Source organism: Diorhabda carinulata, chromosome 4, assembly GCF_026250575.1.
Source record: "Diorhabda carinulata isolate Delta chromosome 4, icDioCari1.1, whole genome shotgun sequence".
Lineage (NCBI taxonomy): Eukaryota > Metazoa > Arthropoda > Insecta > Coleoptera > Chrysomelidae > Diorhabda > Diorhabda carinulata.
In genome coordinates, this window is record NC_079463.1 from 1,164,052 (window position 1) to 1,180,533 (window position 16,482).

The 16,482-nt window shown below is 33.4% G+C and overlaps 2 protein-coding genes across 2 annotated transcripts; one reads left to right on the top strand and one right to left on the bottom strand.

Moving 5' to 3' along the window:
* Nucleotides 1-140: 140 nt before the first annotated feature.
* On the top strand, nucleotides 141-4,415 carry LOC130892553 (spermatogenesis-associated protein 20). The gene is made up of 2 exons (XM_057798011.1): nucleotides 141-1,467; nucleotides 3,078-4,415. The coding sequence occupies exons 1-2, from the start codon at nucleotides 246-248 to the stop codon at nucleotides 4,289-4,291; spliced, it is 2,436 nt and encodes an 811-aa protein (XP_057653994.1). The 5' UTR covers nucleotides 141-245; the 3' UTR covers nucleotides 4,292-4,415.
* Nucleotides 4,416-4,512: 97 nt separating this feature from the next.
* On the bottom strand, nucleotides 4,513-15,778 carry LOC130892552 (histone-lysine N-methyltransferase EHMT1). The gene is made up of 14 exons (XM_057798010.1): nucleotides 15,462-15,778; nucleotides 15,056-15,404; nucleotides 14,807-14,967; nucleotides 14,464-14,654; nucleotides 14,236-14,408; nucleotides 12,725-12,909; nucleotides 12,407-12,639; nucleotides 10,716-10,918; nucleotides 10,501-10,629; nucleotides 10,213-10,419; nucleotides 8,928-9,187; nucleotides 8,616-8,866; nucleotides 6,774-6,949; nucleotides 4,513-6,709 (listed from the first exon to the last, which is right to left on the bottom strand). Exons 1-14 carry the CDS (start codon nucleotides 15,652-15,654, stop codon nucleotides 6,586-6,588), a joined length of 2,835 nt encoding a protein of 944 aa, XP_057653993.1. The 5' UTR covers nucleotides 15,655-15,778; the 3' UTR covers nucleotides 4,513-6,585.
* Between the last annotated feature and the right edge of the window lie 704 nt (nucleotides 15,779-16,482).

The window sequence follows — 16,482 nt, forward strand, 5'->3', positions numbered from 1 at the left end:
CTCTGTATTTACTTATATTTGATATAAACAATTATTTTTCAATTATAATTGTTTTCAATTACGTGATTCCATAGAACTATACACGGGAATCAAGGGTGTAATTGACTCGTCTAGATCGAACAAAGTCAGTAGACATATTTGACATTCCGTGCCCGTATTCGAATAAGTCAAAAGTCCATTTCATTAATAAATAACGAAGAAGAAAAATTTTTGTCAAAATATTTTTAAATTGTCAGTGTAAAGTTATGACCCGAGGAGTGCATAATTCCATAATTCAAAATTTATTGAAAAGGCTATCTTTATCAAATGGAGATATTCGTTTCTATAACTGCATCGGAAACACTACAGTGACAAATAGTTGTTCTAATACAAGGATATCTGTGTTTAATAATAGAATCTTGTCAAACAATCTGTGTACAAAATACTTTATTAGAGAAATGGCTACGCAAGTTGATTCTTCAACCTCTGATTCGAAACGTGCAAATCGTTTAAAATTAGAAAAATCGCCGTATTTACTACAACATGCTACAAATCCAGTTGATTGGTACCCGTGGGGGCAAGAAGCTTTCGATAAAGCGAAATCCGAAAATAAATTGATATTTTTGTCAGTTGGATATTCTACTTGTCACTGGTGTCATGTTATGGAAAAAGAATCGTTTGAAAACGAATCGGTAGCAGAAATAATGAATAAATACTTTGTGAATATCAAGGTCGATAGAGAAGAACGCCCCGACGTTGATAAACTATACATGTCGTTTATACAGGCTACAGTCGGAGGGGGCGGTTGGCCAATGTCTGTTTTTCTTTCACCCGATTTAGAACCAATAGCAGGCGGCACATATTTTCCTCCCGAAGATATGTTTGGCAGACCTGGATTTAAAACGGTTCTATTAAAAATTGCCAAACAATGGGATAGTAGCAAATCTATTATGGTTAATTCTGGTAAAAAAGTGCTAGAAATAATGAATAAATTAGCCATGAAAGATACTGATCAGGTAGAAAACGTACCTGGGGAAGAATGCTGGAAAAAATGTCTCCTTCAACTATCAACACATTATGAATCTGATTACGGTGGATTTAGTGCCGCTCCAAAATTCCCACAACCGACAAATTTCAATTTCCTTTTTCACATATATTCCAGAAATAAAAATAGCGAACAAGGTTTGAAATGTTTAGAAATGTGTCTACATACTTTAAAAAAAATGGCGTACGGTGGAATTCACGATCACGTTAACAAAGGTTTCGCTAGATATTCAGTTGATAATAAATGGCACGTGCCACATTTTGAAAAAATGCTGTACGACCAAGCCCAATTAGCTGTATCTTACTGTGATGCTTTCGTACTTACACAAGATGAATTTTATGCTGATATTGTTAGAGATATCCTCGAATATGTTTCAAGAGACTTGAGTCACGTACTTGGAGGATTTTATGGAGCTGAAGATGCCGATTCGTACCCTTATGAAGGTAATGTTACTAATTTGAAACAAATTGGAAGCAAATTAAATTTAATTTAATTGTACTGTGTATCATCACTTAATTCATCAAGTTTCTTCTATAATTCCAGTGTATTTAGGTGAAATTTCATTTTAAGTCACTTTTTCTCAGTAGAATCTCAATAAATCATATACTAAATTATTCACCCCATTCTTATAACAGTTAAATCAACTCTAATAGAGACCAAATCTCGTAACCTCAGCTACAAAGGTGGAAAAATTTCCCCTTCAATACTTTTTGGTCTACTTTAGGCACATTTTATCATTTTTTTTAAATTATTTCAAGTACCAATGGGTATAACAGCCAATTTAGTGTCGATTTGCTTTAAAATTTACGTGAAATCCAATAGGAATGTTACTAATAGGAACAAATTGGAAGCAAACTGAATTAATTTTAATAGTCACTCAATTTACCAATTTTCTTTCACAATTTGTTCAAATGGAACAAAATCACTTCAAAAGAATGGAAAAAGTGGCGATACGAAAAGGAGAGAAGCCAAAAAAGGTCAAAAAATTAAATTAAGGCAATATGGTGAACCTAAGAAGCCAAAAGCAATCAAAAAACAATCAAGAGAAAGTAAAATGTGATATTATGGAAAGCTAGAACAGGAAATGAAAACCGAGTAGTTCAAATGGAACAAAAAGATTTCAAAAGAAGAGAAAACAAGGCAATACGAAAAGGTAGAACAGAAAGAGAAGCCAAAAAAGGTCAAAAATTTAAATTAAGGCAATATGGTGAACCTAAGAAGCCAAAGGCAATCAAAAAACAATAAAGAGAAAGTAAAATGTGATATTATGGAAAGCTAGAACAGGAAATGAAGACTGAGTAGTTCAAATGTAACAAAGACTTCCAAAGAAGGGAAAGCACGACAATATTGTAAACTAGAACAAATAGGGGAGACCAAGAAGCATATGGAACCAAGATACAACAAACATATTTCAAAAGGAATGGAAAACGTGGTAATGGAGGAAGCTAGAACAGATGTGGATTCCAAGAAACTCTTTAAACATTAATAATATTTAATAAAGAACGATAAAAAATCAATGCGGGAAAATAGAACAGGAAGTAAAGACCAATCCCATTTCACGAGGAAGATTTTTAGCTACAAAGTAGGGAAAAATGCCCCTTTAATAATTTTTGATCTACTTTAGCAGACTATTACCATTTACACATTTTCAAGTACCTACCAACCAATTAGTACTACTACTCGGTGCGAGCTCCCCTTTTCGACAACTGGTCTGCTCTTCAATAACGTTCCCCATCCTGTGTCAATTAAAAGTCTTCGTGAACTTGATCTGAGACATCCTGTCTGCCCCTTTTTCTACTGCTGTATATTTTGGCATCCATGATTCTCTTAAGCATCCGCTTATACTTCAATCTTAGAATGCGTTTGGGCTTTAATGAATCTGACGATGTTTTCATTGTTTACGATTCTCTAACCTGCTTCTTCTTCTTCTTTTATTAAGACTTGGTCTTGTCTCATGTGCTATTCAGCTTCTTAAGTAACGATTGGTGTTATTAGAGCCTTGTAGATTTGTTTTAGGTTAGCGTTGATCTAATTAGTGGTCATTTATTTACAGGTGCTCCTCATAAACAAGAAGGGGCTTTTTGTGTATGGGAATATGAAGAAATATTCAATTTACTCGACGAGAAAACCGATAATATCTCCCACGCCGAATTAGTCGCTTACCACTACAACGTACAAAAAGACGGAAACGTTCAACCTTCCCAAGATCCCCACGGGGAATTGAAAAACAAAAACGTCTTAGCATGTTTCGGTTCGTACGAAAGCACCGCAAATAAATTCGATATTAGCGTCGATAAAGTAAAAGAAATCCTACGGAAATGCCACCAGGTTTTATACGAAGCCAGACAGAAAAGACCCAAACCGGATGTCGACACTAAAATACTGACAGCTTGGAACGGTTTGATGATTTCCGGTTTCGCGAAAGCGGGATTCGCTCTAAAGGATCAAACGTATATAGATAGGGCGATTAAAGCGGCCGATTTCATCAAAAAATATCTTTACAACGAAAAGGAAAAATATATTTTGAGATGTTGCTATAAAGAAGGATCCGATTCGATCACTTTGGGCAATTCCCCTATCGCCGGTTTCGTGGACGATTACGCTTTCCTTATAAGGGGACTATTGGACCTTTACGAAGCCTCTCTAGACACCCAATGGCTCCAATGGGCCGAGACCTTGCAAGAAATACAAAATGCGAAATTTTGGGACGAAAAGGAATACGGTTATTTCACCAGTCCGGCCGAAGATAAAAGTATAGTTATCAGGGGGAAGGAGAACCAAGACGGCGCCGAACCTTCGGGGAATTCAGTTTCGGTACATAACCTCCTAACCTTGGCGGGCTATTTGGATAGACAAAATTTCCGCCAAAACGCCGAACGAATATTCAAAGCCTTCGCGGAAACCTTGAAAAACGTACCCATAGCCTTACCGGAAATGACGTCGGCTTTGTTGTTTTACCACAACGCGCCGACGCAGGTTTTCATCGCGGGGGCGAAGGAAGACAGCAACACGCAGGCCCTTCTCGACGTGCTGCGTTCTAGATTCATCCCCGGGAAAATTTTGGCCGTCGCCGACGGTCCTTCGGGCGCGGCCGGTCTTCTGTACCGACGCCACGAGCACTTGCTGCACATGCGGCCGGTCGGAGGTAAACCAGCGGCGTACGTGTGTAGGAACTTCGCTTGCGCTCTGCCCCTCACCGAGCCGGACGCTTTGGCCACCTCCCTGGACACCGGCGACGGTTTCGAACAAAATTGTGATAGACAATAAAAATCGAATCTCCGACAAAAATAGATTTGTACAGGTCGTTAATCTAAAGGTTGTATAAAATGGTTTTAATTATTGTTAGATTTATTTACAGTTGATAAATATACTCGGTTATATAATGAAATAATTTTTTTTTTTTTAATACAAACTTAGCACCAATAACGGGTAATAGATTTAGGGTTTTTTAAAAAAAATTTTCCAATAGAAAAAATGGTTTAATTAGATTTGATTTTTTTTAGAAATTGTGGTATCGTTACGAACAAGAGTAAGAACTAATGAATCGAAAAAATATTGCAAAATTAAGGAAGAACGAGGTAATATAAAGGAAAGGACCGAAGAGTTCAAAAAGAACCAAAAAAATAAGTAATACGAATAGATAGAACAGAAAGAGCCGTCTAAAATGATCAAAAAATTAAGATACTATAAAAATATTAAAAACAAGACATTAAAAGAAGCCAGAATAGTTGAGATAGACCGAAAAACAAAGATAAAAGGAAAATATTTAAAAAGAAATCAAAATATAACAAAAAGGAAGGACTATATGAGAAGGTATAACATTAAACGAAGACCGAGTAGTTCAAATGAACCAAAAAGACTTCCGACAGATGTAGAAATATGGTAAAATGGAAAGCTAAAACAGAAAACGAAGACCGAGTAGTTCAAATGAACCAAAAAGACTTCGAAAGAAGTAGAAATATTGTAAAATGGAAAGCTAGAACAAAAATCGAAGACCGAGTAGTTCAAATGAAACAAAAAGACTTCCGACAGATGTAGAAATATTGTAAAATGGAAAGCTAGAACAAAAATCGAAGACCGAGTAGTTCAAATGAATCAAAAAGACTTCCGACAGATGTAGAAATATGGTAAAATGGAAAGCTAAAACAGAAAACGAAGACCGAGTAGTTCAAATGAACCAAAAAGACTTTGAAAAGGGGAAAACATGGCAATACGAAAAGGTAGAATAGAAAAAGAAAGCTAAAAAGGTCAAAGAACTAAGAAACGTTGAAAATATATAAAAACAAAGTGATATAGGGTGCTAAAACAAATTAGACTGAGCTAGGACCAAAGATAAAATGAAAAAGTTGAAAAATAAAGAAGAACAAGGCTATACAGAGAAACTGAGAAGGAATAAAAGGAATACAAATACAACAAAGGAAAGGAAAAATGTGACTATATGAGAAGGTATAACAGAAAATTAACACCGAGTAGTTCAAAAACAACAAAATTGTTAAGTAGAAGACCAATGAGTTCAAGGAATTTGAAAACAACAAGAATATTTTCAACACAAAGGATAATTAATACAATTCAGGGCGATAAAACAACAATGGAACGAATAAGAAACTCATGAAATCAAAATATAACAAACATATATCACGAGGAACGATAAAAGTGGCTATTTGGGAAGCTAGAGCAGATGTGGAGTCCAAGGAACGCTAAAACAACAGAAATCTTTCGAATAGAAGACTGAATTATACAATTTGAGAAGCTAGAACAAATGGGGAAGACCAAGAAGCTCATTGGAGCAACATACAACAAACATATTTCAAGAGGAATGGAAAACATGGTCACAGAGGAAGCTAGAGCAGATGTGGAGTCCAAGGAACTCTAAAACAACAGAAAACTTTCGGATAGAAGGATAAATGGTACAATTTAGGAAGCTAGAGTAGAAAGGAAAGACCAAGAAGCTCATGGGAGCAAGATACAACAAACATATTTCAAGCGGAATGGAAAACTTTGTAATAGAGGAAGCTAGAACAGATGTGGAGTCCAAGGAACGCTAAAACAACAGAAATCTTTCGAATAGAAGACTGAATTATACAATTTGAGAAGCTAGAACAAATGGGGAAGACCAAGGAGCACATGGAACCCAGACCTGACAAGTACATGTCAAGAAATGTAGGAATATTGGAAGCTAGAACAGATGGGGAAGATCAAGGAGTCCAAGGAACTCGATAACAACAAAAAAATGTCCGAAAGGAACGATAAAAATTTGACAGGGAAGGAAAAACGTGATAAAGGAAAAAAATAAAATGGAATTCACCTAATAAAGGTACAGGAGGAAGGTTTATTGGAATCTTGAGGATCCAAAGTTTTTTAGATTGAAAAAATTTGATTTACCCTTTTTGTAAATTTTCAGTCGCCACTCGCCACTAAATCTATTACTCTACAAAAATAAATAAATAAATTATAACCTTAAACAACTAAGGAACACATTTTCCGTATCGAAATTCCACCATACACTTTGGATATATTTAAACCGAACTTTTCTTTTATCAAAAACACCCCCCGGAATACCATCAACAACACGAACTATTGTCATCCATCAAATCAGCTCCATCCGAATACTTGCATTCGGGATATCCACACTTGCAAGTGAACGATTTGTATTTAGCTAACCAGAACTTCTTTCCGTAATCAAAACTGAAAATGAAATCAATTATTTATCGATCCTTGAAAAATAGGATACAGGATATTATAGGCTTACCTCAGTTCTTCTCCGATGGGTATATCCCTCAAAGCGAAAAAAGCTATCCTAGGGAACCGCACATCCTGGTGATCCACGAACACTTTGATGGGACGCAGATTAGGGCTACAACTGTGATTTATGAATCTAGTCAAGTTACCGTAGAATCTGGCATCGACGCAAAAATTATCCGTATCCTGAAATAAAAAAGACCAAAAAAATTACTCTTGTCTTCTTAGACCATTGCCAAGGTCATAATAAGGACAGTGTTAACCAGATCTCTGGTAACAGATGGATCGAAGCTGTTGGGAAGTCCAGAGCAATCCCCCTTGGCACACTATCGATGGACACACCTCAGAAAGGTTTCGGGATAACCCTAGACAGTAGCAGATCACCACCATCAATACCGATCTTGAAGCAAAATGAATTTGAATGCAACGAAGACCCAAGCTGCTGTTTTTTTACAAATGAGGCTAGTTTTTCGTGTAAATTCTTCTATTTATTTGAGGAACAGTTCCCCGTTTTGTTACATTCATAATTAGGGCTACTTTAGTAACCAAATTAATGATATACGATAATATTCTTAATAGTAGTTCATTTGTACCACAATTCATGCTTTACTCATTCTTCTTATAACAAACATTAAAGTAGTTCTTTTGTACCACAATTTGAGTTTTAAACATTCTGCAGCTTATTCTTCTTATAACAAACATTAAAGTAGTTCTTTTGTACCACAATTTAAGTTTTAAACATCTTGCAGCTCATTCTTCTTATAACAAACATTAAAGTAGTTCTTTTGTACCACAATTTAAGTTTTAAACATTTTGCAGCTTATTCTTCTTATAACAAACATTAAAGTAGTTCTTATGTACCACAATTTGAGTTTTAAACATTTTGCAGCTTATTCTTCTTATAACAAACATTAAAGTAGTTCTTTTGTACCACAATTTAAGTTTTAAACATCTTGCAGCTCATTCTTCTTATAACAAACATTAAAGTAGTTCTTTTGTACCACAATTTAAGTTTTAAACATTCTGCAGCTCATTCTTCTTATAACAAACATTAAAGTAGTTCTTTTGTACCACAATTTAAGTTTTAAACATCTTGCAGCTCATTCTTCTTATAACAAACATTAAAGTAGTTCTTTTGTACCACAATTTAAGTTTTAAACATTCTGCAGCTCATTCTTCTTATAACAAACATTAAAGTAGTTCTTCTGTACCACAATTTAAGTTTTAAACATTCTGCAGCTCATTCTTCTTATAACAAACATTAAAGTAGTTCTTTTGTACCACAATTTAAGTTTTAAACATTCTGCAGCTCATTCTTCTTATAACAAACATTAAAGTAGTTCTTTTGTACCACAATTTAAGTTTTAAACATTCTGCAGCTCATTCTTCTTATAACAAACATTAAAGTAGTTCTTTTATACCACAATTTGAATTTGAAACATTCTGCAGCTCATTCTTCTTATAACAAACATTAAAGTAGTTCTTTTGTACCACAATTTAAGTTTTAAACATCTTGCAGCTCATTCTTCTTATAACAAACATTAAAGTAGTTCTTTTGTACCACAATTTAAGTTTTAAACATTCTGCAGCTCATTCTTCTTATAACAAACATTAAAGTAGTTCTTTTGTACCACAATTTAAGTTTTAAACATTCTGCAGTTTAATGTTCCTATAACGAACATATTAGTAGTTCATTTGTACAATAATTTAAGTTTTGAACATCTTGCTGTTCATTGTTTCTAAAGCATTTGTGGTTTTGGCAGAACTTTTCCTCAATTTTTTTGATACAATTGAAAAATAAATTAGAACCAAAAGACGTATTTAGACACTAATTTAATGAGCTACCTCTCACCTTGTTTCCCAAATCGAATAAGAAACTATCATCCTTTCTAGCATCGGCGTCTGTATCAGTCAATATCTCTCCTACGTATTCGCACACGAAATCGCCTTTATATATAAATTTGAGGGTCCTTATGCCCCAGCCTTTTGAATCAGTCTTATAAAGTTGGAATCTCTGTTGGGCGCCTTTTTGCACGACTCTGTTACGGCAAGTTATAGCGTTACAAGAACAGATATCCGAACACTCAAAAATCACAGGTATATCTGTAAAAATAGAGAAATTGGTGCGAAACGTTTTAAAATTAAATAATTCGATTCGACTTACCGGAAAAACTTTCGTCTATACACACTTTTCCGTTTTCGTCGTACCAACATTTTTCCGATAGATTGTTACAAAAACAGTCTTCTTCTGTACACCTCTCTTTGCATTTACAACGTTGCAAAGTTGACGGTCTGGTTTGCAAATCGACACCTTCGGATGAAATTATCGATTTTGTTATATAAACATAATCCCTTGGTACTTGATTATCGTCGACGGTGTTCACGCATTGTACAGGATTTGATTCCCTACCTTTCGATATGTCACTGCAAGAAAATCAATCAGATTAGTGAATTCCACCTCCTATAATAACCGTATCAGTCAAAAAACTTGAAAACCCATTTAAAACACAGTAAAAAACTTGTGTAATACCCTAGAAACTTCATAAAACTTCTTTATTCCCAGTAAACCTTCCAGAAACTCCATTTCTTCTTTAAAGACCTCTAGAGGCTTATCCAAATGTTCTGGAGACTTTTCTATTTCTTATAAATCCTCTGAAAGCTTCTTCACTTCTTTTAAGACTTATAGAAACTTCCTTACTTTCCGTTAAACATCTGGAAACTACTATCAAACTTTCTGGAGACTTCTGTATTTCTTGCAGACGCTCTAGAAGCTTTATTGAATATTTAACCACCTCTGGAAACTGTTTTGTTTTTTGTAAACACTATATATTGCTTGTAAACTCCTTCGGGACATTTTTAATCCTTATAAACTCTCTAGAGCCTTCTGTATGTCTTATGGAGTCTTCCGGAATCTTCTTTATTCCTAGTAAACCCTCTGGAAACTCCAATACTTCTTTAAAGATTTCTAGAGACTTCTTAAATTATCATTAAACCTCTGGAGACTGCTCCCAAACGTTCTGGAAACTTTTCTATTTCTTGTAAACCTTCGGGAAACTTCTCTATTCCCATTAAACCCTCCAGAAACTTAATTTCTTCTTAAAAGACATCTAGAAACTTCTTTTATTTTCTTAAACCTTTAGAAACTGTTCTGAAGACTTCTCCATTTATTGTAAACCTTCTGTAAACTTTTTTATTCCTAGTAACCCATCTGGAAATTACATTACTTCTTCTAATACCTTTAAAAACAACTTTATTTCCTTCAGATCCTATAGAAATTTCCTTATTTCTCATAAATTCCATATAAACTTGTTCACTAGTTTTCTTTAGCAACTACCGTTGGAGTTATGAGGTTAGAACACTAATTATCAAAAAACTCACTATTCCCGGCATTTTTTCTCCCCAAAATAAGTTACGAACACTCACAAAAACGATTTATATTTGATACTTACTCCGATACGATGGTTTGATATTGCCCCAAACTCCTTTTGACCAATGATTGCAATTGAATGTTCAAAGCAATCGGACCGTAACATGTCCCATCATCGGGTACGCAATTCAAAGGCGATTCATTATTTTTATTAATCGAAAACACGTCAGCTCCACGTGCTATTAATACAACCACGCAATTGTATCTGTCTTCCCTCGCAGCTATATGTCTAAAGGATAAATTAATTTCTATAAAAATGAAACCAAAGTATAAAGATTATCTACGAAAGATTCAAAATAAAATCACTTACAAGGGAGATTCTCCATGTGCGTTGAGGGTATTAACATCACATCCCCTATTTAGTAATAACTCCACTATATGAGAGCACCCACTGAATGCGGCCCAATGAAGAGCTTCGTTATATTCAACGTCTCTTAACCTAAAAATATAGAAAACATAGCCGATTCTAGCCTAAATTGTGAAATAAACAAAATTAGGATATTAAAACAAAAATCTATATCGTACTTTGGATCCGCTCCTTCGCTTATTAAAAAATCTGTTATTTCAGAAAAACCATTTTCGCAAGCCCAAACGAGCGGTGTCCACCCACCGTCGTCTTGTGAATTTATGTAATTTTTAATGGAAGCCCCGGTTTCTAGAAGGATTTTACAAGCTTGCAAATTACCACATTTAGATGATACGTGCAAAGCAGTCATACCATCTGTACCCTATAAATGGAGTTCGATGTAAATGACGATGCTTATAAAACCAATTGAGAATAATTTGTAATAAAAAACATTATCCACAAATGTCTTTAGACGAACAAAACGAATAAATTGTATACTTTTTATAGAGAACTTCTTATAGGTTAGAGACTTTTCAAACTACTGATCGATTCTTTTGGCAACAGTCATAAGTTGTTAGAAGCATGCGCATATCCAATCTGATCGTTATTGGATTGTTAGATAAATTTATGGATTTTTTTTCGTCCTTGGAATTTGCACTGCCTAGTTTACGATGTTGCAAGATTTACTGATATAAAAATAAGATACTTGGATTTTTTTATATACATACGATATTAAAAATGTCTGATTTTATTTCCTATTGGTTAACTGAAATAGATCAATATCACAGAACAGAAAAAAAATAGAGAAAGAGCATCGTTTTACTACTTTCCTCCCACTCTCTCTCTAGTCGCCAATGTTAATCTCCTCCTTTGCCACTCCCATCTGCCATCAAGGCGATCCAATGAAAATAGAGTAGAGAGAGATATATACTGATGTTCTTTCTCTCTCTACAACAGTCCGGGTTCACTTGAACAAGATTCAATACCTCAGCTCCCTGTATCTTTTTGGTTTGTTCAAGGGACCCTAAAATGTTGATAGAGAGAGAAAGAGCATCGATATTACACTATTTTTTCTAGATTGTATCACGATTATACGTCAAAATTTCGGATAGTTGGAAAGGTAAAGGGTAAAATAAAAAGTTTTGATTCTTATAGCGAGTTAAGACAGATAAACAGTGATAAATAGATGCTTTTTCTCTCTTCCAATAGTACTATAGACTACAGGAGTGTTAACGTCACACACCGCCATTGTTAGTTCAGGTCAGGGATCACTTTCCAAACTTCGTTGACGATCGTTTATATGTTTAGCGATTTTTTCGTATTTTCTTTGATAAATTTTCGTTTAGAAAGTGAACTAGAACAATATGGCGGCCGTGACGTCACGGTCCGGATGTCAATTTAATTGCACAAATTCTATGAACGTCAACATACGATATCATAACCGGAAAAAAATTACAACGTGGCAACGATGTAAAACATCTGACATATGTATTGTATTTTTTATTGAGTGTTTCGTATACGTCGATTGTCGGTTATTTTTTGGTGAAAAGTTTTTATTAGAGAAATTTTTGTGAACAAATTATTATTATTATTATTATTAATAATATAACTATAATTTAGGAAAAAGAAAAAATTTAAAATAAAATGTTCAACCATAACAATGATTTATCGAATTATATAAAGTTATTACAGTTTCGAAGGTTTTGAAAGGTCATTAACCTATAAATAATTTGAAACTCGTATTTTTATAAAACAACGATAAAATATGTATCTTTTTTCACTTTTTATCGATTAATAATAAAATATTCATCGTTATTATGAGAGTTGTGTGTTAAAACGTTGTTTTACGTGAAAATAAACGTGCACTTACCTTTAAAGTTATGTCAGATCCGGCTCTAACCAAATATTGTACGACGTCAATTTTGTGCGTAGTGATTGCCAACATTAAAGGCGTATTTTGTTCTTTATCTAAGTCATTTATAGGAACCCTGAGGGATATTAATAAATGACATATTTCAAGATATCCTTTATAAGCTGCGTAATGTAACAAAGATCCTTCGTTGAATTCGATTAATTTCATATTCAAATCCAACGAACTTGAAGCTGGAATTGTAACAACGAAAAAATATCATTTCGGAAGTTGGGGGTTGGGAAGTTCGATAATAGCTCGGGGTTGTTATTTACTTACTTATAATGGAAGTAAGTGTCTCTACGTCATCATCGGTGATAGCTCCGATAACGTCCCCTTCGCTGTATATTGTTCCATTGGTAAGAGTATTTTCAAAGGGTTGGACGGATTCTAGAGAAATCAGAAGTGGAGTGGAACAACGAATTTGATCTTTGATTTTCGAAAATGATATTTTAGCGGTTCGGCTAAAATTCAAACACGTGAAAAGATTTCGTTTAAAATCGATAAAACAATTGGCAACGTCGTAAGTTTGGTAAGTGAATACGTAGACATTATATTTTGATTCAAATTAAAATAATCGAACTAAAAATATTTATTTATAATATAAATTGAAATAATCGGATTTTTTTTTATTATTACGTATCATATTTTTCACGATATTCCTCAAAAATAGGTAAATCGAAAAACTTTCACGTAAACGCTCACTGGAAGTTTGGCAACTCTGTGGCGACTGCATTTGATGAATGATGAACGAAAATCCAAGGTTGTTAAAGGATAGGTTGACCGATAGTTACACGTGACGTCATCCGTTGAAAAACAATGTAATAACCGATGTGCTTATAATCAGAAAGTATTGAGGGTAGAATGGGGGGTGAAAATGGGAAAAAAATTAAAAAAATATCCGACTGTATACGATAAATAACGTAAAAAACCACAAATAAAACTGCTTATTCATCGGATTGTTTACAAGTGACGTAAACTACGTTATTGGGCAACCTATCCTTTAAGAACCTTGACGAAAATCGATAACATTGTCGATAAGATTCGATTAATTTATCTCAATCTATTATTTTTAATTGACGTTATCCATCAGCGGCCATATTCTCTTGGAGACACACGAGATAAAAATATTGTTAATAGTATTTACCGATTGTTTTTTTTTTGAAAATTTGAAATATATATTCGTATATAAATTAACGAAACGTTTGTTTGGTTACAATTCCGTATCTGCCCGGTTTAGTATCATAAAATATTAGTTTAGCATTTTCGAAATCGTAGAATCCATTTATCGCGGTACCATTTATCGGAAATTAATGGGAACTTTTGGTTTTAACGAAAATTGGTTTCGACTTTTCGAAATTAATTCATAATTTTACCAGAAACTTTTATTTTGGGGAAGGGGGCTATTTTTAGGAGATGGGGGTAGGAAAAAAAGTCAAAAATAAATGTTCACGTCCTTATTTATTCTTTTTTTCTATGAAATGAGACATGTTTTCATTATCGAGTAGAGCTGCCTTCGAGTAATTCATAAATTTAGATGAAAAAGCCAAAACCGGAAGTCAACAAATCCAATTATCGGTAAAACCTACTAATTTCTATCAACTGGGAAATCGATAAATGGATTTTGCTACTTCGAAAACGTCGAATTAGCGAGTTTTATTTATTCTAAACCAGGTACATACGAAAGTATCAAGTTTTATGGAAATGTATTAAAAAAGCCGTTTCAAAGTTTGATTCGAGTTTCAACACGAAAAAAAGAAAATGATTTAAATATAAATTTGTTATCTTACCGTACAGATTTTTGATAAGGTAGGAATACGGGATGATTCGAACATTGAAATTTAAGTGAAATATCTTTACAAGGAGTCGATATTCCGCAATGCGGACAATACTCTCTATTACCAATGAACAAGCGACACTTTTTATGGAATTGATGTTTAGCCTCGCACTGCAAGAAATTGCCCTAAAAAAAACATCATTTTCACTACGTTATAGCACAAAGAAAGTTAATATCGTACTTGTGTGCAAAAAATTCCGCACGTCGGACAACAATTGTGCCTTATCATCCTATTTTTGTGCAAATTACATAATCTCATGTAGGGTACGCTCCTGGAAGGTCGCAATAACGGGGAAATCGGTACATTTACTTCTTTTGAACAACCTACCAGCCTTTCGTCGATACTTTCGACGGCTGAACAGTAAACGACATCTAAAGATGGAAGAAATTGAAATATTTTGATTATAATTAGATAAATAGTTGATAAAAGATATTCCTTAAAGCATTTAAGTGAATAAAATAAAAAATAATCAAGAATTGCGGTCGAAACTATTGAAGTTGATTTTTTTTTTTTGTTAACGTACCTTCACTATCATTAGATGGGTATATGTTTGTTTTTTGTGCACATAAACAAAGTCTGGAATTTAATTCGGCATTTTCACTTATCTCGGAAGAACATATCTTAGAGATTTCTTCTTCTTCACAAGTGATGTTAATTTTAGAATCACAAGAAGCTGATTGCTGACTAAAATATTCAAATACAAAAAATATATAATAAATATTGTATTTTTTTAAATAGTTCTAATTAAAAATGAAGTTTAAAAATAACTAACCTTGTAGATGTTTTATTTATCGTTTCATCCTGTGATAACGCTACCATTTCATCACTATTTTTCGTTTTTTTACTTTTTTTCAAAATTTCGTCATTCACATCACCATGTATCACTTTAATTTTAATTTTTTTCATATCCTTAGCTTGTGCTATATTCTCTAGAACTTTCATCGTCGGTTTTAATTGTCGTGTTAAACGTTGTGGTCTACAAGGTTCGTTGTATGATTTCACTTTTCTTGCTATAGCATTTTGTAAAACTGATTTTTTGCTATTTTTTCTCCTCGACGATCTTTTTGTACTTTCATCTTGTTTCTCCTCGTATACGATTTTTTGTCTATTCGAACGTCTTCCTAAAAACAAATGAAAAAACAATTTGATTTAAAGATGATCATTTTCAATCTACGTACCTGGTGAAATCTCATTTTTTTCCACAGTAATGGATTCAACTGTTTTCTCCGTTTTTAATTCTTTCAGATCTTTATTAATTTTAATTTTTTCATTTTGTTCATCTGGTTTATTGAATTCAGTTTTCATTTCTCCCAATACTTGATTAATAAAACTGTATTGATCATTTTCCGTTCCAGTTATAGGATTCATCATATACAAAGATAAGACTGACGACCTTCGATATTGTAGGAATTTAAATTGTTAGATGTTTAGGGACTTGCCTAGACAACAGTCCCTCCGATTTACTTTGAAGTTTGCGCAGAAAACAATGTAAAAATGTCAAATAAATGACATATAATCACAGAATTCACACCACTAGAGTCCCCAAGTTATTTATTTCAGTTACCTTATACATCAAAATGACACTAGAATAGTTGATTCACAAGAAAAAGATAAGTTATGATTAACAGTCATATTTTATGAAAAGCTTTTAAATTTACTTTATTTTTAGTAGAAACAATAATTGATGTATTTATTAGTAATAAATATAGATAATAAAGACTAAAAATAAATATTATGAATTGGTATAAAAGCATTGGAAACAACGATCTAATGTAGGCTCTCGTAAATGAAATGTTATTTAAAAAAGAAAAAATACTTTTCTAGTACATAATATATGGCTGACTAACCTTACCAGCTTAGTCCTTTTGCAACTTTTCTCCCATATGAGATACTCTTCTTTTTCTCTATCCCCCATAACTCTAATAAATAAACTATTGACTGAATAGCCTTGGTAGCTTACTAGCTCGATACTTTACAATTTAAAAGAAGAAGAATGATAATTTTTACAGAAACGAATGGTTATTACATATTTTTCAAATATATCAACTAGAAAAAAGTATTTGTGATTAAAACAAATTTTTATATTCATGCTGTAGGTGTTCAACTGCTTTGTATGACTATGCAAATTGTTAATGTCGAAATAACAATTTTTATCTGTGTTTTTCTCTATCACTATCAAAAGAAACCTAATTCAAGACG